At 40.6% G+C, this 24344-nt stretch overlaps 2 protein-coding genes across 7 annotated transcripts in view; both read right to left on the minus strand.

The window, feature by feature from the left end:
* Positions 1–1685: 1685 nt before the first annotated feature.
* scube2 (signal peptide, CUB domain, EGF-like 2) lies at positions 1686–22329 on the minus strand. 5 transcript variants are annotated; one of them, XM_026167665.1, is made up of 23 exons: positions 22043–22329; positions 20213–20329; positions 19942–20067; positions 19623–19757; positions 18800–18925; positions 18593–18709; positions 17312–17401; positions 16576–16692; positions 16354–16476; positions 15686–15802; positions 15369–15491; positions 14955–15071; positions 13649–13738; positions 13392–13514; positions 12683–12850; positions 12157–12363; positions 7855–8025; positions 6178–6345; positions 5546–5707; positions 5258–5455; positions 4818–4970; positions 4111–4190; positions 1686–2848 (listed from the first exon to the last, which is right to left on the minus strand). In XM_026167665.1, exons 1-23 carry the CDS (start codon positions 22110–22112, stop codon positions 2702–2704), a joined length of 3045 nt encoding a protein of 1014 aa, XP_026023450.1. In that variant the 5' UTR covers positions 22113–22329; the 3' UTR covers positions 1686–2701. The 5 variants fall into 5 exon arrangements, with proteins under 5 accessions (XP_026023450.1, XP_026023459.1, XP_026023441.1 ...); XM_026167674.1 differs by lacking the exon at positions 22043–22329 and adding an exon at positions 21373–21681; XM_026167656.1 differs by lacking the exon at positions 22043–22329 and adding an exon at positions 20723–21333 and having other exon boundaries at positions 12157–12360.
* Positions 22330–22687: 358 nt separating this feature from the next.
* sinhcafl (SIN3-HDAC complex associated factor, like) overlaps positions 22688–24344 on the minus strand; it is a 4501-nt gene continuing 2844 nt past the window's right edge. For both annotated transcript variants that reach the window (XM_026167695.1, XM_026167704.1), the window contains exon 6: positions 22688–24344. This exon is cut by the window's right edge and continues 100 nt beyond it. In XM_026167695.1, coding sequence (XP_026023480.1) covers positions 24267–24344 — 78 coding nt within the window. In that variant the 3' untranslated portion in view covers positions 22688–24266.

Consider the following 24344-nt stretch of genomic DNA (forward strand, 5'->3'; position numbering starts at 1 on the left):
GCTGTGCCACCAATTTACTCACATGGACTCTACTAACCTATCAGAAGCTTCTTCAGCTCAGAATGGAATGTCTGGAGTTTTCTTATTAATTAACAATAAACTTAGTGTATATGTAATCCTAAATTTGATGAAAGTGATAAAAAATAGACAGCTCTGTCTCTCTTTATTCTGACATTTAACTAATTCAAAAGGTTACTCTAAATTGACGTTGTACAGTAAAAAAAAATGTTCTTGTGTTTTCTATAAAGTGTATGTAAATATCTGGTTTCAACTGTGAATATACTGCTGTGTATTGAAATTCCTCTTGTTTTGCATAGAAATATACTGAACAACATACAAAGCATAATATATAAAATACTACCAGAGTTTTTTCTTTGAAAGAAGCTCCTTATGTCCATTCTTGTATATCAGTACATTACTGAATCCGATTTATTTAGCCATGGAGGGAAACAACTGAAAATATGAAATAGACACACATGTAAGCTAAGACTCTCTAAAGAAACAGCATTGTTGTTGTTCGGCTTTTCATTTCGCCATTTGTTGATTCACTTGAAGAGAAAGTAACGTAATATGGGCCCATATTACGTTACTTTCTCTTCAAGTGATCAGTTTGATATCAATCTTTCGTGATACACCGTCATATTTACATTATTTGTACAGTACGAATGATTTGCTTTGGTACCTGGTTATACTTCAGTTCTCCTCTGTCTGCCTAGCTCCGTTTCTCCAACAGCGCACTCGTAGGCAGCAGCTGCCCCGCCCCGCTTAGTGCCTGAGCTCGAATCATACCAATATTAGGGGGGATTTATGCACAGTTGTAAATTCCCACAGTGTGCACTATGTGCTTCGAATATTGTGTGTAGTTTTTTGCTTTATACAGTTGTCAGCCAGGCATCTAACTATGAAAAATTTACACTCCAAAAGACCCCGGGCTTCTGAAAAAACAACCCGGGCTTAAGCCCAGTAAGCCACCCCCCTGCTCCGCCACGTCACGTGAAGATAAATCGAACGCACCCTTCGGTTAGACAAGCTGGTAAAGAGCAGGTGTATCAAACTCTGGTCCGGGGAACACCAGGCGGGTCATTCTTCTTGGAAGACAATTATTATATTATCATTGTAGGTATTATCATTACTTACCTTACATTCTAAAGTGCATTGTGTTTTGGCGCTATATACATAAAATCTCAACTCAATTAAAACGCTAAGATAAATAAACAAATCGACCATTTATTTTTATAATTTCTTTATAATTTTATCTTTTTTAGCATTTACACTTGTGCTCAAGAACTATTTTGCATTATAAATATTTTCGAACCACTTTTTTCATATAGATTATTTTCGAATTCATGGGGTTGATAGAAAATGTCCTGCAACTGTAAAATGGCCTTTATAACTATGGAAGATTGGGGTTTTTTTTTTTTTTCAGTGATGAAACATCTTTTATTATCCAAGATAAATCCAAATTATGTGCAACCTTGTTACTCTAATTACTCTAGTTTATCCCTGTCTCCATATCATTTTTGATAAAATAATCATGTTGTTTTCTTGCAAGCATTTTATCTCAAAAGTTCTACCTACTAACTCAATAATAATAATAATAATACTTAATAAAGACCAACTTTATTATTCCTCTGGAGGTGTTAAACATATACAAACACATGAACTTGTACAGAAATGAGAAAAAGTGGTTGAAAGTGGTGGAAATCCGTTTCCGGTCTTTATTTACAGCACATTCGATGTACAAAATCATAAAAATATACATACTTGTTTCATCTAGGAGAGGTAAATATAGTTTACTTCTATTTTACAGAACTTTTCATGTATTCATGGCATCACAAATTGTTCCGTTTCTCTGCAGAGTAATTCGTTGTCTTTGGTTGCTAGTGACCTAGCTGAAGCAGTCATTGTCTTGTGACTAGTTTTGGAAAGGAAAAGTATTTTTTAAAGAACAGCAGTGCTCATCCAGACACCTTAGAAGACCAAATACGTGAGCCAACAGCAAACGCAGCCATGCTATACCATTAAAGTGTATGTAGCTGCTACAAAACATTAGCGTTTCACCTAAAACTTTTTACATCATATACAAGACATTCATCAGAATAATTGCTTTTGTGGCAGGGCTACTTCTTTTGCAGTGCTAATTTCCCCAAGAAAACTTGTGTGCGCTATTTGTTCCTGACATTTTTGCAGTATTTCTGTCAGTATTTCATGCCTACCTGTGCAGGCCATGTTAAAAAACTAAATGTTAAACCTAAACCTATATACAGTGTTACTGACATTCAGCATATATCTGTTCGTCTATCATATTTGTTTTTCATCCAAATGCAATTAAAGAGTCCCATAATGCCGCCATGCACAGTATTTCTCAACATTCCAATACCCAATTTGGAATTTAAATCCCAACTTTAAAATTTAAAGGGCCGTATAATGTCATTCATCTGCTGTTAGAAGTATTTTCCAAATGAGATCTCCTAATTCCTCTCCGAGGAAGCCCATATAGATCTGTGGTTTGTACCACTTCCTCAGTTAAAAATTTCACTTTTCCATTGGGATCGTTTCATCAGGTGCGGTCCTCTTGTCCAACACGTAACCTTAGAATGCGCAGGGGTCAATTGATAAAACACATAAGAGGGTCCAGTTTCTAATTTAAGCTTATTATGAAAAAATCCTGGAACCTTGTGGCAACTTTTTATTTATTTTTTTAAGGACGAAGGAACCTCAGGACTTTGGACCGCAGGAAGCGAATGAAGGATTTGGGGAACATTTCTCTCGAGTCTTGCGCTGTATAATTGAAGAAGTTTTGTGGGTGAGCCAGCACGTCAAACAGTGCCTTCATGAGCTTCTTGTCCTGAGGGGGGGAAAAAAAAAAAAAAGAAGTGTGTTATCCAAAAGAATTCCTTACAGTATGTAGTCTAAGGAGCTTGGAAAGAAAAGCGTCTGGACTTCTTTAAGTTGCTTGAAGACGTTTCACCTCTCATCCGAGAAGTTTCTTCAGTTCTAAGGGTCAAATGGTGGAGAGTCCCAGATTTAAACCCAGTGGGAGTTTCCCCCCAAAGAGGGACAAAGGACCCCCCCGATGATCCTCTACCTAATCACATGAGCCAAGGTGTGAAAACGGGTGTAGGTAACAATCAGCCACGGTTTCGGGGGAGCTCATTGTGAAACCTGGCCCCACCCTTTCATGTGATTTCCTGAGGTCAGATGGCCCAGGGTGTGAGTGGGCGTTAAGGTGTCTGGGAAGGAATCTCAAAACTGGATTATAGATGGCAGACAGTTGGTGTCGTAAACCAGCGCCTCTGTTCAAAGATGGTCGCTCACAGTGGACATAGATGGCTTCTTTCACTCCTCTATTCAAACCGTCTGTCCTCTCTGTCCAAAATGTGAATGTTCACATTTTGGACACGTGATTAAGTAGAGGATCATCAGGGGGTCCTTTGTCCCTCTTTAGGGGGAAACTCCCACTAGGTTTATATCTGGGACTCTCCACCATTTGACCTTAGAACTGAAGAAGCTTCTCGGATGAGAGGTGAAACGTCTTCAAGCAACTTAAAGAAGTCCAGATGCTTTTCTTTCCAAGCTCCTTAGACTACGATGACCTGGATGACTGAGAACCTTCACAGACTTACAGTATGTAATTTTTACACATAGGAAACCACAGTGACACCTGTGTCACTGTGGTTTCCTATGGAAGTTCCTATTAAAGTTTCAGCACTTACTCTCTCACAGTTTTCTTGACAATAAAATGGGTCGGGGCTCTTATGGGTTCATGTGAGCGGTACTCTGTATTTCTACTTGTTCCCAAAAGAGGGTGCTACATGGTCACTGGAGCCAAACCACTAACACAGTGAGGAGTCAAAACTGGCCAGCTGATCTTTGTCAAATAAAGTCTAAATGGTCAGCTGAAAATAGCCCATGAGATAAAACAGCTAAAACTCTTAATGAGCAGGTTAGTAAGTCAGGAATGCAATGCTTTAAAAGATGAAAGTAATGGATAAATGTAAATATATACAGCTTACACTAAAGGTTTTAGGTATTTTAGACCTACTCAGGCTGGAGACCACAGTGCTCCCTGTTAAACATTTGTATAATATAATTATAAAATCCTGATACCTTAAGTATTTCCTGGTGATGCTCTGAAGCATATAATCTTCCATCTCTGACGATGTCTTCTATCAACTCTTGGTAGTCCTCTGAAACAAATAACGTTCATAAATAGCTTAGTAAGAAAAAACAAACTAGATTTAAACAATATTCAGAGGTATCATCGGTTTATTCTTTCTCAATTCATCAAATTTAAAAGGGATTGTTCAAAAAACAAACAAACAATAAAACAAATGTAGAACCCTACAGAAGACTTAATGGAAACCGCAGTTTCTACAGGCAGGGGCAGATTTTTTTTTTTCCTCTTAAACGAATGAGGCACACAGTATTCGTTACACCCCACCCCCCAAAAACAAGGGACAAAAACCCACAGACATCTTTTTCCAAGTTGTCTCTGATAATCCTCAGGGAGGACACCATGTACCAATTTCAAATAACTATGGGTCGTAATGGCACCCAGCACACATCGTCTCTTCTGGGCCATTAAAAAAAAGAAAAAAAGAAAAAGATTCCTGCCAGGCCAAATGCTGCATGAATGACATGAAAACACTTTGCTCTGCTTCTGAAAGATAAATGCTGAATGAAAATGAGGATTTCAATCATTTATATTGGAAAAATGAGAGACACAATATAGTGTGCGCTGGTTTGGTGGGACCAGGTTGTGAACTTACATGGAATTACAGTATTAATCTTATTTCCAAGACAAACCATCTCACCATCATACGTCACATATGGAACCTGGAAGCCTTTGCCGCTGTTTCCCTCATTGGACCTGAACTGTATCCAAAGCCTCTTGGAGCGGGAGGTGAAGGCAATGGGACGTTCGTACGTCTGACACGTCTCGTAGGTCGTCACAGAGTTGGGGAGAGCTGTGAGAAGCACAGAGGAAAGGCCTTAATACGTAACTACTGATGAATATGAAAACCACTCTTATGACATTAAGAGATGTTTTTCTACCACTGTGCCGATTCATCCTGCTCTGTACACACAGACTATATTGTAAGCAGACACTTGTTTTCATAACTTCTGAGGATTATAGCGTTTTAAAAAAAGGATCATAATCGTAACTTGAGCCCAAACCAAAGCAAATCCAACCTAAAACCCCTGTGTTATATTTTATTTGTTAGTTAAATGGCACAAACACAGTAGAACTCACCGCTTTTTCTCATCACCAAGTAGTCTCCACATTCATCCTCAATAGGCAGGTAGATTTCAGGGACAACAATAAGGATCCTGCGTTTGGGGGGAGGGTTAATGATCCAAGTGCACTCGATATTCGCAGGATAGTTTCCCGGGTAGTTGGGAGATTCGAGGTAACCTGTAAAATCCCCGAGCTCTCCTCCACATCGTCGGTCTGTAAGTGACACAAAAATTAAAAATATCTCAAATGGAATTCTAATATTGGAAACTAAAACCCTGCCCCACCCCCTACAGATATACATACTTTTGCACTGCATGATGTTAGTGGAACCATCATAGTCGGTGGTGGTGTTTCCAGGGCAGGTGACACAGTAGTTCTGACCAAAATCCCCTTGATATGTGCCCATTGGGCAGCGAATGCAGCGGTGTGTGCTGGTGTTGTAGTAATGTCCTGGAGAGCACTGCACTGCAGGAGCAAAGGCCAGCGATAGAGAGCTGTTAGCTGATTTAATGCCACCAACATTCGGGGTACAAAAAAATCGTATCCTACATTATACCTGAAAAATCTTCAGTTAAAACATTATACATAAAAAAAACAAAACACAACAACAAAAAACTCTGCGCTTGAGTTAGAACGGAAACTCTCTGTGCCTGGTAAAAACCATACAACAGCTGCAGAGGGCAGCAGAGTCCCTATCAACACCTGCAAATGCTACACAGTGTTTTGAAGTCACAAAAAAAGACTTCAAATCCCCAAAACAACAGATGGTTCACTTTATTTCACAAGTCTGGCAGGCTTTCATAAACGTTCTCGGCTCCAAAAGAACCATTTAAACCCTTCGTTTATATTAAAGCTAAACTAAAGCGAAAGCTAAAATATACCAGGCAGACGTTATTAGGTTTTATATCCAGTGACATAACTAAAATCTTTCATACCTTTGGTCTCACACTCCTGAAATGAGACAGCCCCGATGCGCCGGGTGCCCAGGTCCCCTCCACAGGGGAAGCAGGAGGTGCGCCCCACCTCTGGTTGGTACGTTCCAGGTGGACAGAGCTGGCAGGGGATGAAGCCATCGTGGGAGTGCTGACCAGGGGAACACTGACCTGAACACACACACACACACACACACACACACACACACACACACACACACACACACACACACACACACACACACACACACACACACACACACACACAGGGTCAGTTCACACTGTTAGAAGCAGGAAATGCTCTGTCCACTTAAAAAAAAACAAAAAAACAACAACAACTTTTCTTTACTTTTATTTAGCAAAACTTAAGAAAATACTAATGGAAAAAATGCTGTGTTACATCTCCACCTCTCACTGCGTGTAACTCCTGGGTGACTAGTACAAAGTGGATGTGTGATAGCTCGTCTTGTTTAGTCTGTCAGGCGAGATGTGACTCTGATAACAGCACAGGAGGAGAACAAAACATGGTGGCTCCTTGAGCTTTTTATTCAGGACTGAAAGAAGTTAATTCATATTCAAGCTTCTTCAGATTTACACAAAGCAAAACAACTGCCAACGAGATCTTTATCGAGGCACCACTGCTTCCTTTGTACCTTCACAACTTTATATTTAATTTTCTGCGGCTGTTGCTTTTTTTGGATTATTTATTTGATATAAATATCTATAAAATATCATACATTTTTTAGTAGGTAGTTAAATAACACACAATCTCTTTTTTCATTGTTTATTTATTTGTTTTTTAATTTGGTGCAGTAAGACTGGCTATGAGAGGGGTCTGTGTCAGTAGGGAAAGCTGAAAAACATTTTTTTTTTTTAAAATGCAGTTAAAAGTCTAAAATTCATCCCTTCCTTCACACTCTCCAAAGCTGCGCAGTGGGTCAGTCTTTGGCAGGCTGATTCTGGCCCCTGGGCTTTACGTTTGACAGTTGCTTGGCATTTACATGTCACCATAAAGTAAAAAAGAGAATTTACTATTTATTTATTTGTGACCTGCTTTCTGAGCCCTAAAGGTGACTAGTTTTTGCACAAACCAGATTAATACTGGCTCAGGTGGTAGAGCAGGTCATCTACCAATCAGAAAGTTGGTGAAACAATCCTCGACTCCTGCCTGCATGCTGAAGCATTCTTGGGTAACATACAGAATTGAGTGTGTGTGAATGTTAGAAAGTGCTTAGCTACAGATAAAAGCACTGTATGGGTGCTTGGGTGAGTTGATTTGACCATTTTAACTGCTTGTAAAATTAAAAATTAGCATTAACATTTGGCTGTAGGATCAGTCAATCTGTGAAAACTTGGAAAACACAGATTTCTGAACCTGTCTTTAATTTGAAACTTGGCACCTGTAAAGTTTTGATAGCACATGATCAAAATCTGTCCACAGACAGACACTCAGAAATCTTCCAAAGCACTTAAAATAGCCCTCGTGGTAGGTTCCTGTCTTGTGACATCTCCAGGATTTCAACACATACAAAGTCAACACACAAGACATTAAATGTCAAGTTGCCTGCAGTAAAGTATGTTTAAAGGACACATCATAAAGAATTAAGACAAACCAGTTTATAATACACTATAAAATTTTATTGTTTGATGTTTTTTAAATGTTAAAATATGGTGTTTTACCTCCACACTCTGAAATGTTTCGAGCTCCCACCACTTTGGAGACTTCTCTTCCTTGAGGTGTAGGACACACCTCACAGGACATCTGTCCCTCCTCGTCCTGATACGTTCCAGCTGGACACGACAAACACCGTCCCTGATCGCCATCGTAGTAGGTCCCAACACCGCAGCTCACTAAGACACAGATGGAAAAGGACATCAAGAGAGATTAAAGTTTAGCCGTTCTGTGACATACTTGTAGCGAGACACTGTTGCATGCCCGTCTCTAGTGCACATAAAGCAAATGTCGGCCTACAAAGTTTCTCCAAAGAGTTGCTAAGCATGTGCTGACAGTTTTATCTTTGTGCTATGCTAAGTTGAGGGGGAAAAGTCATATTTTTTGAATACTAAACACACAGAAATATTTTTCAGACAGTAATTCTGTGATATAGAGTCAATTACAAACAAATGTAACTGTTTGAGGATGATGGAACATTTCCGCAAAAACTAAAAACAAACACTTAAAGATAAGCCATCCAAAACAGACGTTAACGTTTGAACTTGTAATTAAAGTCAATTTAGTAGACAGATCAGGTCAGGTGGCGCTCATGGACAAATAACCACACCATAAGAGTGTGTGGGTAAAAAAAGAACAATGCGATAAGCAGACATGAATCAACAAATATAGCAGATTGCCCCGTGGTTACACACAATCAAGCAGTCCTAACCACAGCGTAGATGTACACAATAAACACCGCAGCTACAGTGAATGATGAGACCATTAAAGAAACCCAGATCACAGCTGCCTCTCAAGTGTAATCAAAGAGGATCATGTAAATACTTGAACTGGATAAACACAGTAAAGAGCAGTGAGCGCCAGCTTTAAGAAGGCAGCTGAGCCTGAACAATTATCTATCTGTTGACAGCGTTTTCCTGCCATCTTAAAGGTATCACTGAGCTCAGTGTAGATTATTGTACCAGAGAGTGGTGCATTAGGCTGTATGGTTACAGGCCATCTTTATATGGCACCACACAATCAGATGTGAACAACGTGCAGGTAACATATCAGGACTGCATCATGTAAAGTAGTGATGCTGTTGTGATGCCTATATAAAGTTCTAGAGTCTTCAAATAGAAAACAATAGAAGAGCATGTTCGTAAAATGTTTGTGAAATATGCCCACTGGATTCAAATGTCAGATTTGTGTCACTAAACAGAGTACGGCTTGATACTAACAAAGGATAACCTACATGATGCCTAAAGGAGAGATAAGTACATTTATCTTAGCTACAACTGTATGATAAGATGTCAGCTATGAAAATGCTTGTGCATTACATTAACACAGTGCAACTATTGCAGGTTTCAGGTTCAAGTCTCATTTTAACTGTGTCTTCTTGTAAACTTTTGCTTTTCAATTACATTCCCTTATTGTTGGTTATTCCCTTTAAGTCAACTTTTATTTGTCTGTTTAACATTTATCTTTATTGATCTGTTTTACATGATTGTTTTGCACTTTGTTCAGTGTTTGCTGTGCCTAAATGAGCTATACAAATAAACTGATCTGAAGTTATGAATTTTATTTGCTTTGGACTGCATGAAACACACACATTAAAAGTCCAAATGCCATTAAAGTACATTTGCAAACCAACCTAAAACAGCCATGCAAAAACAAAATCATGGGGACAAAAGAACAACAGCCTCTCCCAGTGCTGCCTTTACTGCATCCACACCTACACCTGTCTTAATACTTGACACAACATGGCTGTGCATCAGAGAGGAACTTTAAATGCCAACGTAAGCACCCTCAGCTCTTTTAAAAGCAATCACAGCCGCAAATCAAAGGGAGAGCTTCCCTTTTATCGTATAAAAGCGCAAACACTTGATTAAAGGGGCTAAAACACTGTTTTGCTTTGGTTCCTCCCATTCAGACTGATGCCTGTAATTAATTTGGCAATTACTGTGTCTGTCTGATAGCCGTAAGAACTTCACTTGAAAACTAAAGCTGAGCTCACACAAGAATAAATCAATTAAACTCCTGAGACTTTCGAGCAAAACGTGCCTCATATGTAGCCTTCAACCGGGCTGAAAGAAAACAACCAATATCGGAGAGAGCTCGACACACAAAAGCTTTCACACAGATCCATTATACGTGGCTCTGTAGACTGTTAGGTTTTCGTTGGGAGAAAGAAAATGTAATTCTATCAAGAGCAGCTCATTTTTGAAGCCTTTTGTTTATTCTAAAAGACCACAAGGAGCCATCACTGCATTGTCCTCTAACAGCTTTTATTTGACAGAGGGAAGCTGTGAGGGAAGAGACAGTGAGAGTGAAAAAGAGGAAAGAAAGAAAAACTTGAAGTCTTTCAAATGCAAAGAACGGTTCTATAGAGTTCTCGAATTGATGGCCCCAAAGAGGTTTAAAAGACCTTTCACCTCTATTCAAGTCCCTGGTTTTTGCCTACTTGATGACATAGGAAAACACTATGGTATCACAGTAGTAAGGAGCTGAACCCAATAAAAGAGGTCAGGTTTCTGAATCCCCCCATTCTACTTGGTCCAATCACTGCTCGCGCCCATCAAGCAGGGGCCCAAACAGCTGATGCTAATTGATTCCCATGGTGTGGGTGAAGTCAATTCTCTTTAGCAGTTTAGTGGCTAGGGGTCATGCAAAGTGGCCCCCAGCTGGGGTGCAAGGGTAGTGGGGGGGGGGGACAGCACTTAAAGTGCCAGCTTGAATCAACAGCACTTCCTAAACATCTCCAACGTTAAAACAAACACACAAACAAGTTCACTGCGACACTCACATGGATGTGAGAACATGTGGACCTGTGGACACGTTCACATGAAGCCTCTTATGTATGCTTTGGTTGTTTTCCTGCACATAAATAATGTAGAGTTGAAATAAATTTTAGACTCAAAATGATCATGTTATTAATAAGCTAACATCACAAGTTATTTAAACTGAACCAATGTCCCGGAATATAAACGTTACTTCAACCAATAACCCAAACACAGCACAGAGGAGGAGGAGCTGCCACGCTTTAAACTGTGCACAGTGTTTTCTTCAAATCCACAGAAGACTGTGTTCTTCTCAAGGAGTGAGAATGAGCTTCAAATGGGGTTTTCAATGGAGTGGGCAAATTGAAAAGGACTAAACTGCACTCCAAACTAAGCCAGAGCAAAAGATGGGGGAGGAGGGAAAAATATAGCTCCTTTAAAGAGCTGGAGGTTAAGAAGAATGCCTTTCAGAGCCCCCCTCTCCTTTTTCCCTCCTCTCCCAAATTACATGTCTACACCCTTGCCACAACCAATAGACTGCCTAATGTTGACCTGAAAGCAAAGCGGGGGACGGAAGGAATAAAGACACTTAAGATGTGAAATAAATCATGTCAGGAAAGCTTAACAGCAGACGTAGCTTAAATGTTAATGATGAGACCAAAGAAAAAAAAATTACAGGGAGATGAATGGAAAGCAAAACTTATGACTTTCCCTCAACAGACATTATCTCATGAAACTACAGAGCGGCTATAGTTTGACACATGTTTTTGGCCATCAGCCATATTCCTGAGATCTGGGGATAAAGATCTGGGCCTACATTAAGTTAAAACATCCTCAACACTGACGCATATATTGAACAAAGCGCATACTGCCTGAATAAATATTTAGACATCACAATTTAGGAGGAAAGGCACCAGTTTCCCCTCGCTGATACTGAGAAGATGTCCAGCACGCAGCCAACACATTGTGAGGCCTGAAAATAGGGGCATACAGTTGCAGCCGCCAGAGAAAACACAAGCCTGCCTTGAGCTCTCCACCATCGACAGCCCTATTTAAAGAGCATTTTTCTCCAGCGCAGGTTGTATATAAAATTCAAGCAAGAGGCAGCAGGAGACCTGCCATCAGCCCTAACGTTACACTTTTATCCCATGGAGATGCTGGAAGATCTCGCAGCTTGGAGGGCCAACAACAGCTTCTCTGTTCTTCCACACAAGCTCGCTTTCCCCCTCCAACTTGCTCATTACAGAATGTCTGCAAACCAAATATGGCATTCATCTGGCCCACACCTGCTCCAAATCCAATCATTAAACCCGCCTGTCTAAATATATCTCACTGGCTTGGGCCAATTCAATTACTTAAAGCCATGACTATGGGTCTACTGTGTGTATGGGGTATGCTCACAAGTGCTGCTGCCTCAAAAAACAAAGCGGTGGGAAAGATGAAAAGCATTAACGTTTCCAGTAGAAGTTTTGCCTGGATTAACTGTTTGTGCTCTGCTCGTTAACAGGATTTCTACAGTGAATAAACACTACACACATAAACTCAACTCACCACATTTTCTGCCCAAGAGCATCTGTCCTGCTATGCAGTGTCCTGGCAGCTCTGCCAGCTGGCTCGGACTCCTGGATAGATTGTAGTCTGCTCCGGCAAAGTGGAGGTGGAACTGCTCCCGGTTGATGGACTTCCGCAGGGTCCTGATGGTCTTCCTGAGCCTCTTCTCTGAACGGCGGCGTGCGCAGTTCACGTCACAACCCTCTGCTGAGAAAAGCACTCGATACTGCAAGAGTTTCCAAAGCAAGATTTCCTATTGTTCACCTGCAATAACCTACGATTTCATGCCTAGATTCCCATAAGCTTACTTCACACCGCTAACGCAGAAATCAAGGAAATTAAACAAAAACACCCTTTGCCCCAAATCTAGAGCCCATCACCAGAGCCAAGTCAAAACAGGAGATACTTTTACACAGCTTGGTTTGTTTAGTGACAAACAGAGCGGCGAAAGACAGATTTAAGAATCATAATCACAGGTCGCAGACAGACAGGCGGGCAGCCAAGCAGAAACCACAGAGAGACCAACCTGTTACCTCCTCTAGGTTCACATCCAGCTCAAACTCAGCAGTGATTGAGGAGCCGTCCTCCTCGCCGGCCTTCCTGCCATGGCGGCTACGCATTCTCTGTCCGGATGAGGTGCAGCGCAGGCTCACGTAGCTGAACTGGACATTTTCAGTGAAGAGAAACTTCTTTTCTGTGAACATGGGACACAACAAACCCCCAGCAAGCACAACAAAGAGAAAAATTGCACAGTTGTTAACAGACAGGAAACATTAATCACATACAATAATCTTTGGTCATGCACAGTGAAAAGCTAATAGAACAAAGGGGATGCAATGGCAATGAGATGTTGGTTTCCTTTCAGTGTCTGTGAGGGATGTACCATGCTGAGCCCCTTTTGTAGAAGCAAAATAATCCTACAATCAGAATCGTGTTTGATTGATAGCTAGGTCACACACAACTGAAAGGCATCCTGTGGCCAATTACATCCTCCCTGTCACTGGCAGACAAAGTGCTGTGCTGAGATGTGGAAGACACTCAAAACCACATCACTTTCCCCACAAATTTCTTTCACATTTGCTCTTGGTTTTTGGTTTTCTTTGAAGTATCTTTAAGGTCTGCTTCAGAGTCTTTAGATGTTGGCAGTTTTCGGTAAACCCAAAATGTTTTTTAACCAGCAACATAAAGACGATATAACTCTAAGTCTTGTGCTTTGAGTCGGCGTGGCGCTGTACCTGAGCGCGCTGAGTTTAGGCTCTCCCTGAGTTTCTCCTGACTTCGTTTTAAGTTGCACCTTGCGGTGCCAGACTTAAAAGTGGCCGTTGTCTTAATACGGGCAAGGCTGGCCGTTTCTCGACCTGCACGACAGGGGGACAGAAAATATCGTTATCAAGTGAAGACAAGTAAAGCGTGACCTACCTGTTCCTGTGTTACTGTTTTCTTTGGCAGAGCGGAAAAAAAAAGATGTAAATCTGCGATGTCCTGTACTTGCCTAAGCAATATGAGCCACTGTTGTTCTTTTGTGCGTCAGCCAAGCAGGGCAGAGGCATTCCACAGGTCACTGTGTAGGAATCCTCCGTCCCTGAAAACACACGAGGCCGTGACACAGGGACCGACACTGACAAAAGTAAGGGCCAAAAAAAACAACTAAGACAAAAGACAGGCAGCATGTATGAACATGAAGTCCGTCAACAGACTTTTCACTCAATTAAATCTACAACTGTTGAGCTTACTGACTAGTTGCACTTCCACCTGACTGAATTGTGCTGTTTGAAGACATAATATACAAAAAGCATCCTCGATGTATCATAAGCTTCTTCACCAATCCACCCTGGTCCTTTTTATCTCTCTCTAACTAACCTGTGAACCTGCAATTGTCAAAATATCCTGATTTAAATGTGGGACTTGTAGCAGTGCTAATCCTGCTGGATTAGTTGACATGTTTTGCAGCTGCTTCACTCTGACAGCCCAACACCAGCCATCTGCTTCATATCAGCAAGTAGCTCTTGTTAAAAAAATTTTATTCACACCCCCAGTTAGCTGTTACCACAGCAACAAGTACTTTTCTTGGGGTCCGCAGAGAGTCAACAAGTAAACTGAAGAGGGCAATATGATAAAAATAAACTATGAAAGAGACAAACCATCAATTTATCTAATTCAGGGAACCTATCCCAGCTGTCATAGGGTGAGAGCTGCGGTACACCTTGGACAGGTCATCAGCCTATCGCAGGGCCAACACAGAGAGATGTACCCATGCATGTTCTTGGACTGTGGGAAGAAGCCAGAGTACCCAGAGAGAACTCACTGTGAGGCGACAGTGCTGACCACAGCACCACCCAATGATAAGACCATTAATGTATATTCCACATACATGCTGTCTTTTTATGCAGCTTTATTTTATTTGGATATTCTTAGTTTATTAGTATTTCATTTCATTATTTTTTTATCTTTAATGTCATATCTTTCTCAATTTTTTTTTAGGTGCTTCTAATCTATTTATAGGTCATTTTATCGTCTATTTCTTAATGTTTTTGTTCTCTTTTTAATTTATTATATATATCACATATTATTGCATATTATTTGCTTTGCTTTATCACTCTTTGTTCTCATTATCTACTGGTTAGTCATCTGTGAAGCGCTGTGAACTGCACTAACTTGCATGAAAGATGTCCATACAAATAAAGACTGATTGCATGACAGATGATATATAACGTAGCCAAAAAATTGCTCAGTTATTAAACCAACACACCGGTTTATCGCAGCTCACACTATACAGAGATCTGGCTCAACCAACTCACCGCTGCTGATGTGTACTTGAGACTGGCAGGTCAGAAAGCAGCGATCCCCTCCCTCCTGCTTGCTACAGTTCAAAGTAGGTTTAGATGGGGGCTGTGCAGGTGATAAACCCTCAGCCGCTAGATAAAAACCACAACAAAACTCAAACATGTTCAAAAGCAGGAAGGAGGAAGATGCACATGAAGATGAAGAAGCACAGAAAGTCCAAAATCCTGACAGCTTTGTAGCATTTTGGATGGATTACTCAAGCACAAGAAAATTAAAGAGTAAACAAATAAATAAATAAAGAACAACTCAAAGTATCTCCTGTTTTTGTCCACAAAGGTGTTTGCTGTCACACTTCATCACTGCACAATTTCCATTGAGACGTGACAATAACAGACCTGCTTGTCATTCAGAGACAGGTGCTAACCTACCGATGCAGTCCTTTTTGTTCCAATGTAGCTTATAGCCGGGACGGCAAAAGCATTCAAATCCACCCACGGTGTTCTCACAGCCATGCTCGCAACCGGCATTGTTCACACTGCATTCATTTATATCTGGGATGGGGAAAAAAAAAAAAATGGGGAAAAAAAGTTACTCTTTATCATTTCAGAGATCGATTTCCAAAAACGCCAGTGAGCAACCACTCACATCTATGTGCTTAATCAAATAAAACATTTAAATGCATCAAGCACTTGTGTGTTATGCTGAACTTGTTATGTGTAGTGCCCTCCACCCAACTTAGTCTCACCTCCACAGTGTGCCAGTCCATACATGGTATAGCCTTTGTTGCACAGACACTGAAAACCACCCGGGGAGTTCACACAGGTGTGATCACATGTGCGCTCGAAGAAGCATTCGTCTATATCTGTAATCAAAATCAGGCAGATGACATAATAGCAGGGCAGTCAGTTACAATCTTCGCCAGCAGGAATTTCCCCATCTAATGACGACCATTTTCCTACTCAGTGAAGTGCGACAGGTACATTACACTACAGCAGATTAAAAAAACAAAAGCAAAAATACTAGCTTTTCATAGAAACGACTTCTAAAAAAGAAATCATTGTCATCAATCATGCCAAACTCTGATGCAAAAAAAGGTAAACAAAAGTAAACCCCAGAAAAAGGGTTTACATGCTCCCTGATGTATTCAACTCTTTAAAGCCTGAACCATGAAATAATTGTCAAGTAATTCAAGTTGAATAAAATCACACTAATGATGTAGAAGTCTGAAAAACTCAGAAAAATTCAACATGATCCTAATTTTCTTTTTGTAAAAAAGAAAAATCTAAATTCACTCAGTGATTAAAAAAAAAAAAAAAAAAAAAAGGAAACAAGAGAGAGATGTTGTAAATGTCATCATTATCTCGTTCATGCAAGTTCCTGTTACTGCTCCTGCAGCTCAGGAGCCACGTCTACCTTGACAGGAGCGTTCGTCTGTCAGCAGCTTAAAACCTTTTCTGCAGTTGCACTCAAAGCTGCCGATGGTGTTCTTGCAGGAGTGATCGCAGCCGCCGTTGTTGACCTCGCATTCATCGATATCTGCGGGTGAAACAAGTGAGATTCTAAGAACACATTTTCACATGCAGGTTTGTTAGCGTATTAAGATACTATCCCTCGTTGTGAAGACGGCAGTCTGACCTTTGCACGTCTTCCCATCTGGCTGAAGCGTGAAGCCAGCGGGGCAGCTGCAGCGCACGCCAGTGGATGTGTCTTTGCAGGTGCAGTCGCAGCCGCCATTGTTCACGGCGCAGGTTTCTAAAAATGCAACACGAGTTATCACTGCATGCAAAAGACCTTTCTCCTAGTGGGGAATGCTGTGCTTTCCATTTGTGACAAAATACTAGAACTTAGCAGAATAAAACGATTTCCTGTAAAGTACCCTTTAAACAATTTCGTCCACTGATTTAAAAGGTTAAATTAACGTGCAGAATTTAACAATATTGTGCGTCTAACGTCACTGAGATGTTTGGATTAGGGCTGACCCGTACAGTCTCACCGGATGAGACTGCATACCTAATAAAGTACCAATCACACAATGTTTTACATGTATTGAGTGATCCAGAATCACACAACTGATGAATACTCAACATAGAAGAAAAGATTCACATGCTTTCCTTTCCAAATGGAAGGAAAATGTGAAATGTACCACACTGTCACATACGTGTATATTTCAAGTGAGATCGGCGGTGAGAAAGTGAGCATGCAGCCATTTCACAGTTTGCTCAAAAGACTGAGGAATGTATCAGTTTGCTAGAAATAAACTCCTCTCCCCACTCCTGAGGGCTTCCTGGAAGCTTCACACGTAAAAAAACAACAACCAAAAAACCCAAAAAAACCCCACACAAATTCAAAACTGGGGGAGTCTTATTATTACCCATTAACAGCCTTCGTTTGACCCGCTTGTCCACCTCTGTAAAGGACGTGGCATTGTGGTCCAAGGACTCTGTGGTGGCTTCATCTCGCTCTGTGACACACAAAACCAGAGTAATGCTTTACTGTTATCCTCAGTGAGTGTTTATGCCAGCCATCAGGGCGCAGATGTGTTTTGACACTTGAGATGTTCAGCTTGTGGTGGCTTGGTGTGTGTCAGATAACACGGCAGATCAGAAAAGTGAATCACGGAGACAACGTCGCAGTGACACGCCCAGACCTCACACACACTGCTGGCTTGGAAGGAGAGATATTACCCGCTATCTGACGGCTGATCCTTATCCTTTACAACTGCTGTGTGGAAAAATGCACGCTGCCTAACAGGAGAACTGATAAGAGAGAAAGAGGGATCCTCTAATTTCATCCATTCGTAAGGGTAGCCTCCTCGTAACGCAAGAAGAAAAAAAAAAATAGTGTAGGCAGCTCCTGGACTTCGCCCACCCTGGGCTGAAATCTAGATCCATTTTGCTACATACTGAACATAAATGAGTATATATATGTATGTAAAAACAATTATCATCAGGTTAAAACATTGTATACATGTTTTGTGTTTCTTTGTTAAAGCTTTAAAATGCTGTAAACATCATCTAGATTTGAAAGCATGACTCCAATTAAGTCATAAAAAAAGTTCATCTAGCCTACAGCGTTATTTTATTATTGGGTCAGTTGACACTTAGAGTATGACTGCTTTCAAAACGCCATATTTTTTTAAGGCTGAACCATTAGGATGGGCTTATTATTTGGCATCTTTGGAAAAATGTTGCAATGTCACTTAGCAACCTTGCACGCTGGTTGGAAAATGATGTGAGGACATTAAAGATAGTAGAGGATAGTTGATGTGATGTGTTTTAGATGACAGAGTGGTCTAATGTGCTTGCTGGATGGCTGGCTATGGAGTGGGAAACATTATCTTTACCAGGCAGGATTGGAATGACAAAGATATCTTCACCATATTAACAGCTCATGGAGATAAATTTTTGTCTCACCTCCTTTTTATGCATGTACACCTACCACCTGCTCACCTGATCCTAAGCATGCTTTTTTAAAAAACAACAACAACGTATATACAGTTTGTATGCACGGGCATATACTGTCCTCTCTTCCTCCAAAATTCAATAACATATCAATCATAAAAAAAATGATGTGTATCCCAGCATTTCTTTCACTACAACATTGTGCTCACTGTTTTGCATTCCTCGTCTCACCTCAGTGTCAGCCTGCTTACCTACACATGAGCTCCTGTCAGGCTGCAGAGTGTACCTGCTGTGACACCTGCATATGGAGCCGTTCTCAGTGTCCTCGCAGATGTGCTGGCAGCCTCCATTGCCATGGTTACAAGTCACTGTAAGGTAAACAACATGCAACTACTAATGCAAATAATCAGTTCAACATAAGAAGCCCGATGCACTTGCGAGTGTTAGCGTGCACGTACAGATGCAGTCTCTCTGGTTCTTGGCCAGCTCAAAGCCTGGACGGCACTCACAGGCCACACCCCCTTTGGATGTCTCCTTGCAGATGTGGGCGCAGCCGTGCTCCTTATTCATACAGTTGAGGCCCTCTGGATAGAAAGAGGGAGAGAGGTACACAATGAAACTCTCCTACAGTGACTGACCAGCTACACACAAAGGCGCACATACTGAGAGATTAGTCTGGAAACTTGAAAGACACTGATTGTTCTCACGCCCCTACACAAGCCAAAAACATCCACTGCTGCGTTATTCTTAGCGCCTCTACAGAGGGAACAAGAATCTAAAGTTCATTCCCCAAAAAAACCTCCAAACAACAAAAAACAAAACAACATATTCAATGGTGATTTGTAGCAGCATTTATATGGACGGGTCACAGCTGAGCGGATAGGTCCACTGGGATATAAAAGGGTTGTCAAGACCCGATGGAGTGGAAAGTAGTCACATTTGAGTCGACTTCAGTGAAGGAGACGAAACAAAGGCGCTTCAGACTAATCTGTGACACAGACCGCATAGACCAGAGTGTTGCAGTTATTGACTTATTTTGTTCTGAGGGACACAGAGATCCTTTTTCCCACAGCATGTTGCTGTTTCAGATGAAAGCTCAGTGACAGGAGCCAGCTTGAACCTGTCACCCCTCATTGTGTCATCAGTCTCTTGGAGAATCTGCCACATCTTTCTCTCTCTTTCTTTTTTACTAGTTTTACACAATACACAGGCATCCACAAACACACAATCTTTTGTAGATGAGTTAGCGACTATTTCAAACTTTGTGTTACATATACTCACCAACAGAGCGGTGGATGCACGTGTGCTGGTTGTCGCTGAGGAAGAAGCCCTCTTTGCAGCGGCACTCGTAGCTGCCCATTGTGTTGACACAAGTGTGCTGGCACCCACCGTTGTTGAACTGGCATTCATCCACATCTACAGGACAGTGAATCGATCACACGAGTAAACAACTTACAATGCTTCAGGTGGGAGGTATTCACTTACATAAACCAACACAGACTGTCTTCAGCGTTTTATAAAGCATGAGTTTACACAGCTGAGGACACAAGCTCCCTGTCTACCATGAAAGATTGCTTATTTAGTTTAAAGCTAATCTTACCTAGACAGTTATGTCCATCATGTGCCAAATGAAACCCATCATAACAAGTGCAGCGATAATTGCCTGGTGTGTTGTTGCACTCATGCACACAACCCCCATTGTACTCCAGGTCACATTCATCAATATCTGAGAAACAAACAACACATAAAGGTTGGGGTGGGGAGAAAAAGCTAAAAATGCTAAAACATCTTAGGCTCTGAACAATTAGAACAAGGTGTGGCTGCAATAGGAAGAAAAGAAATCTGTGGCTAAACATTTACACAATGCTTACCTTCACACTGTTTTCCATCGCCTTTAAAACCTGCTTTACACGTGCACTTATAAGAGTCTTGGGTCGTTTGACAAATAGCGTCAATGTGACAGCCATCACTTCCCTCTGCGCATGGATCTACAGGAATGCATTATCATCAAAAACACGTTAGAAAATTAACAAAAAGGCGACATATTTGTGAGAATGAAGCCGGAAAATTCAGATTTAACTGATAAAAACGAAATAAAAGAGTATGAGTCGAAATGGGGGGGGGGGGGGGGGAGTCCTGTGAAAACCTGAATGTTAACAACATGCCAAAAAACAAAACTTTTTGGAAACGTTTATGTACACAGAGCGCGCAACCTGCCACGGCAGAGCTGTTTTTTCCTATAATACAAAGTTGTTAGGAATTAGGAGAAAATGCTAAAAGTCGCTGCTGGTGAAACGACATGGAGCGCACTCCTGGGAAGAGCGTGCGTAAAGTCTCCACGACTGCAAAAGACAACACACACACACTCACTACAGTCCCACCTCGAAACTCTGGAAGCGCTGCGCTTTGGCGACTATTTAACAGGAGCAAAAACAAACAAAAGTCCCTTGCAGCCCAAACAGCTCCCATGGTGATATGATCCAACTTTAGAGGTCTTTCTCAAAAGGACGCGTACGCACTGAAGTCGCGAGCGAGCGTCCGCCTCATTTTCATTCTAGCCTGTCAATCCGCTTCACAAGGCGCTTTTGAGAAGAGAAAGGAGTGAGTGAGTGAGAATAAGAGCGTGCGTGCGCGCGCGAGCACGTGAGAATGGAAAAAACGCTTTTGAAGCAGGGTTGAGTCAATAGAGGGAAGCCAAAGAAAAGCGGAAGCGTCAAGTGTGTGTAACAAGCATCACAACGGCAGCGCGCTGCAGAGGCTTCTATTTTGAAAAAAAGAAATGCCCGGAAGTGTTATGGTAAATGCTAATTTACAAGCTCCTTTGAGTGGCTTTAAAGTCTAAACAGCGTTTGGTGTCTGTGTATGGTAGCACGGAGGCGAGCGACAGTCGACAGTGACTGTTGCTTAGCTGAAAGCGATTTACTCGTAGGGCATCGTTTCGAAAATGACGACCTGTGGTCGTTCCAGGCGCCGGTTGCCTCGGTAACCCTCTAATAAATACGCTAGAGGCAGAGCAGTTGGAATTACTTACTCATGGGCTCTGGTTAGAGGTAACCTAGTGGTAAATATGCTACAAGGTCATGTGTCAATCAACGATATTTTACATTCTCATTGGTAGTCGCCTTACTGCTCGCCTGGGATTTGAAATAAAAAATGTTTGTCCCGAAGTCCCACCCACTTCGGTGTTTCGCCCGGAGTCGCTTAATGTCTTTGCCTTTCAATGATCTCTAGTGGCCTTATCGGTTTGAATCGCTTCCAGTGTGGACTCAGCTGCATATTAAGTTCTCTCAATTTTTACATATGTAATATAAAATATATGACATAACATAAGAGTTTACATGTCAGATAGCAAACCAGATGTCACCGGGGAAACTCTGTGTTGCCATATGCGTTTTTGTTAGGGACACACCAAGTCTTGTTTAAACTTTAAGTTGACTTAAGTTTTAAAATACTTACAGGCTTTTTTCACTGCCGTTGTAATGTTTTACGTGCACTACTGTGTGTATATATACTACGAGTGCATTAAGCTAAATATTAGCTAACTAGCTACTCCTGGAAGCGAACGTTAATTAAAAAAGCGTGGTTGCTAGGCAACGAACGATTTTAGTTCTAATTGATAATCGCTACACGAAAGACGCCTTGTTTACCAGTCAAATAAATAGTTAACTTTAAAGTTAGGCGTTTTTGTGAAAGCTACAGACCTGAGTAAGAGTGGACTACGTACACTTGCTTCAGCAGGGCTGTTAGCTTAGTATCGACGTTTACATGCATTTATGAGCTTTTACCATCGGACAAATAAGCTAACGATGGTAGAATTTGCTAAGATTGCACCATACTGATTTTTACAGCCGCAGTTTTCCCTACTGTGACTTAGGTTCAATTATCAAAATGCAACTCCAGTTGTGCAATATAAGTGAAATCCCAATCTAGCCAATAAACAGGAACACCTTTAACCCCTGCAAACAGCAAAGGGACCAAAAGCTCCATCAGCGTTAATGTAGCTCTTTTCCACCACCTGCTGGTGCAGAAAAATATGACATGCCGCTATTTTTTTTTCTATTTTTTTTTTATTGTAATACAGAACTACTTTGTGGTACAGTATAAAAAAACAAAACAAAACATACATTGCATGTTCAAAGGAAGCGCACGAAATTTCTGAAAGGCTCTACACCAATTATCTAAAAATTTCAGTTACAAAAGTTTTTGTAATAAATAAACATAAATTACATAAGAACCATAACGGAAAGATCAAATAATTCTTTAAGGCACATCTGATATCCCAAAATGTACCTCTTAAAAAATATGGCAACTCCCTAAGGACAAAAAAAAAAAGCTTATTTTCCAGCTTAAAAGGAAGCAGCATTTCTCCTTTTAATAAGAATCATAAACATGTTCAGCATTTAACAACCCTGCCGCAGAAGATAATATATTAAGCAACTTTACAGAGCATTGCCTGTCAATTCTTTTAGTTTGAGACCACTTATAATTATGTAAAAAAAAACAAAAAAAAGCAACCGTTATCACTGCAGTATTAATTTGAGACAGTATGGCAAAAAACTGCAATCTGAGCATTATTTTTGACATGACAAAGACAAGAATGATTGTGAGACAATGACTTAGGACAATTAGAAAAAAAATGCAACATTATTGCTAAAATAATGGATGCTTTTTACAAGCCAATTTTGGTTGAGCAAGGATCCATCGCTTTACACCTGAAGTAGCAAAAGCGACGGACGGCCCCAGAGCACTTCTCACATTCAAAACGTCTGCATAGTTTGAACTTTGACAGTCGCAGCCATGACAAACACATTTCATTAAAAGCAATTTTTTTGAATGGTGATAATGGGAGCTAAAATGTAAAGCAACTTCAAAAGATGAATCACACAGGAGGAGGAATGTTGCTGCTCACTGTTGTGTTTAGAGAAATGTATCTGATCAAAGAGATGTGAACAATGTGAACATGTGGTAAAAAAGCCCGTTCTTTTCTTCTTGTTGTTAAAGTACATGTTTTAACAATGTTGGGACACACAAAAGCATTTTCTTTTTTAAACAGACGTAGTGGTTTTCTATTCCTGTTATTGTTTAAAAAAAAAAAAAAAGTTTCGATGTTCCAACAGCCAAAATATTGTATTTACAAAATCCACTAAAAAACAAAATCAAAAAGCAACAAACAGGGATGTACTGCATGCATGGTCGAACCACATCTATCAGTTAATGTGCACACACTGCTGAACAAATTTAAAATGGAGTGTTTCAAACTTGTGGCATGCTAAAGCTGTATACATGTCCAAAGATTACGTGTTCTCATCTATATACACATATTAAAAGATCATTAAATCGATAAAGAACAGTTATACTAGTGATCCCCGGTGTCAGGAAAAAGCCATTTTTGTATTAAAAATAAAAAATAAAACAAAAATTCAAAGATTCATTTGCACTAATAGACAAAACATAGCAAAATGTTGAAGTCACGCCACTCACAAAAAAGCTGGTGTCTTTCATTTACACACAATTTGACAACTAATGAAAAACAAAACAATCCTGATATGTATAAAAAAGGTGACAAAGTATTTACAGAAGGATGATCATGTCATAAAAACAAAAATTATAATCCAGAGTCAAAAGCAGAGCTTTAGCAAAATTTGTCTCCTCATCCTATAAATAACACTAATGCCCTTAAGGTTTTTTTTCCCCATTTGTGCTTTCTATAAAAAAATAAAAAGGAAGGAAAGTAAGAAAAATCAATTCTTTACAAAAAATCTTAAAAAATACCTATATAAAAAGGAATATTACAAAGGAAAAAAGGTCTACATAACTGTCTATGGGAAAGAGGAGGAGCAGAAATGAGAGGTCTACCACTGGAGACAAATCCAGGTGGATGCCATGGATAACCCCAACAGGGAAATTCAACAACAACAATAGCATTCACCAGGTTTCTTTTATGTCTTCTGGGTGTTGTGTGTCCGGCAAGTGTGTGGCCACTTGCGTGGGCGATGTCAGTGT

This window comes from Astatotilapia calliptera, chromosome 1 (genome assembly GCF_900246225.1).
Source record: "Astatotilapia calliptera chromosome 1, fAstCal1.2, whole genome shotgun sequence".
NCBI lineage: Eukaryota > Metazoa > Chordata > Actinopteri > Cichliformes > Cichlidae > Astatotilapia > Astatotilapia calliptera.

Bases quoted from the DNA above. Each gene is read 5' to 3' on its own strand.
- scube2 (XM_026167647.1), bottom strand. From the start codon at position 20,810: ATGGGAGCTGTTTGGGCTGCAAGGGACTTTTGTTTGTTTTTGCTCCTG. The intron at 17,402-18,592 runs GTAAGCAGGCTG...TGTGTGTCACAG, and splicing joins TGACAGGAGCTCATGTGTAG to AGCGAGATGAAGCCACCACA. The intron at 6,346-7,854 runs GTAAAACACCAT...GTGTGTGTTCAG, and splicing joins AAACATTTCAGAGTGTGGAG to GTCAGTGTTCCCCTGGTCAG.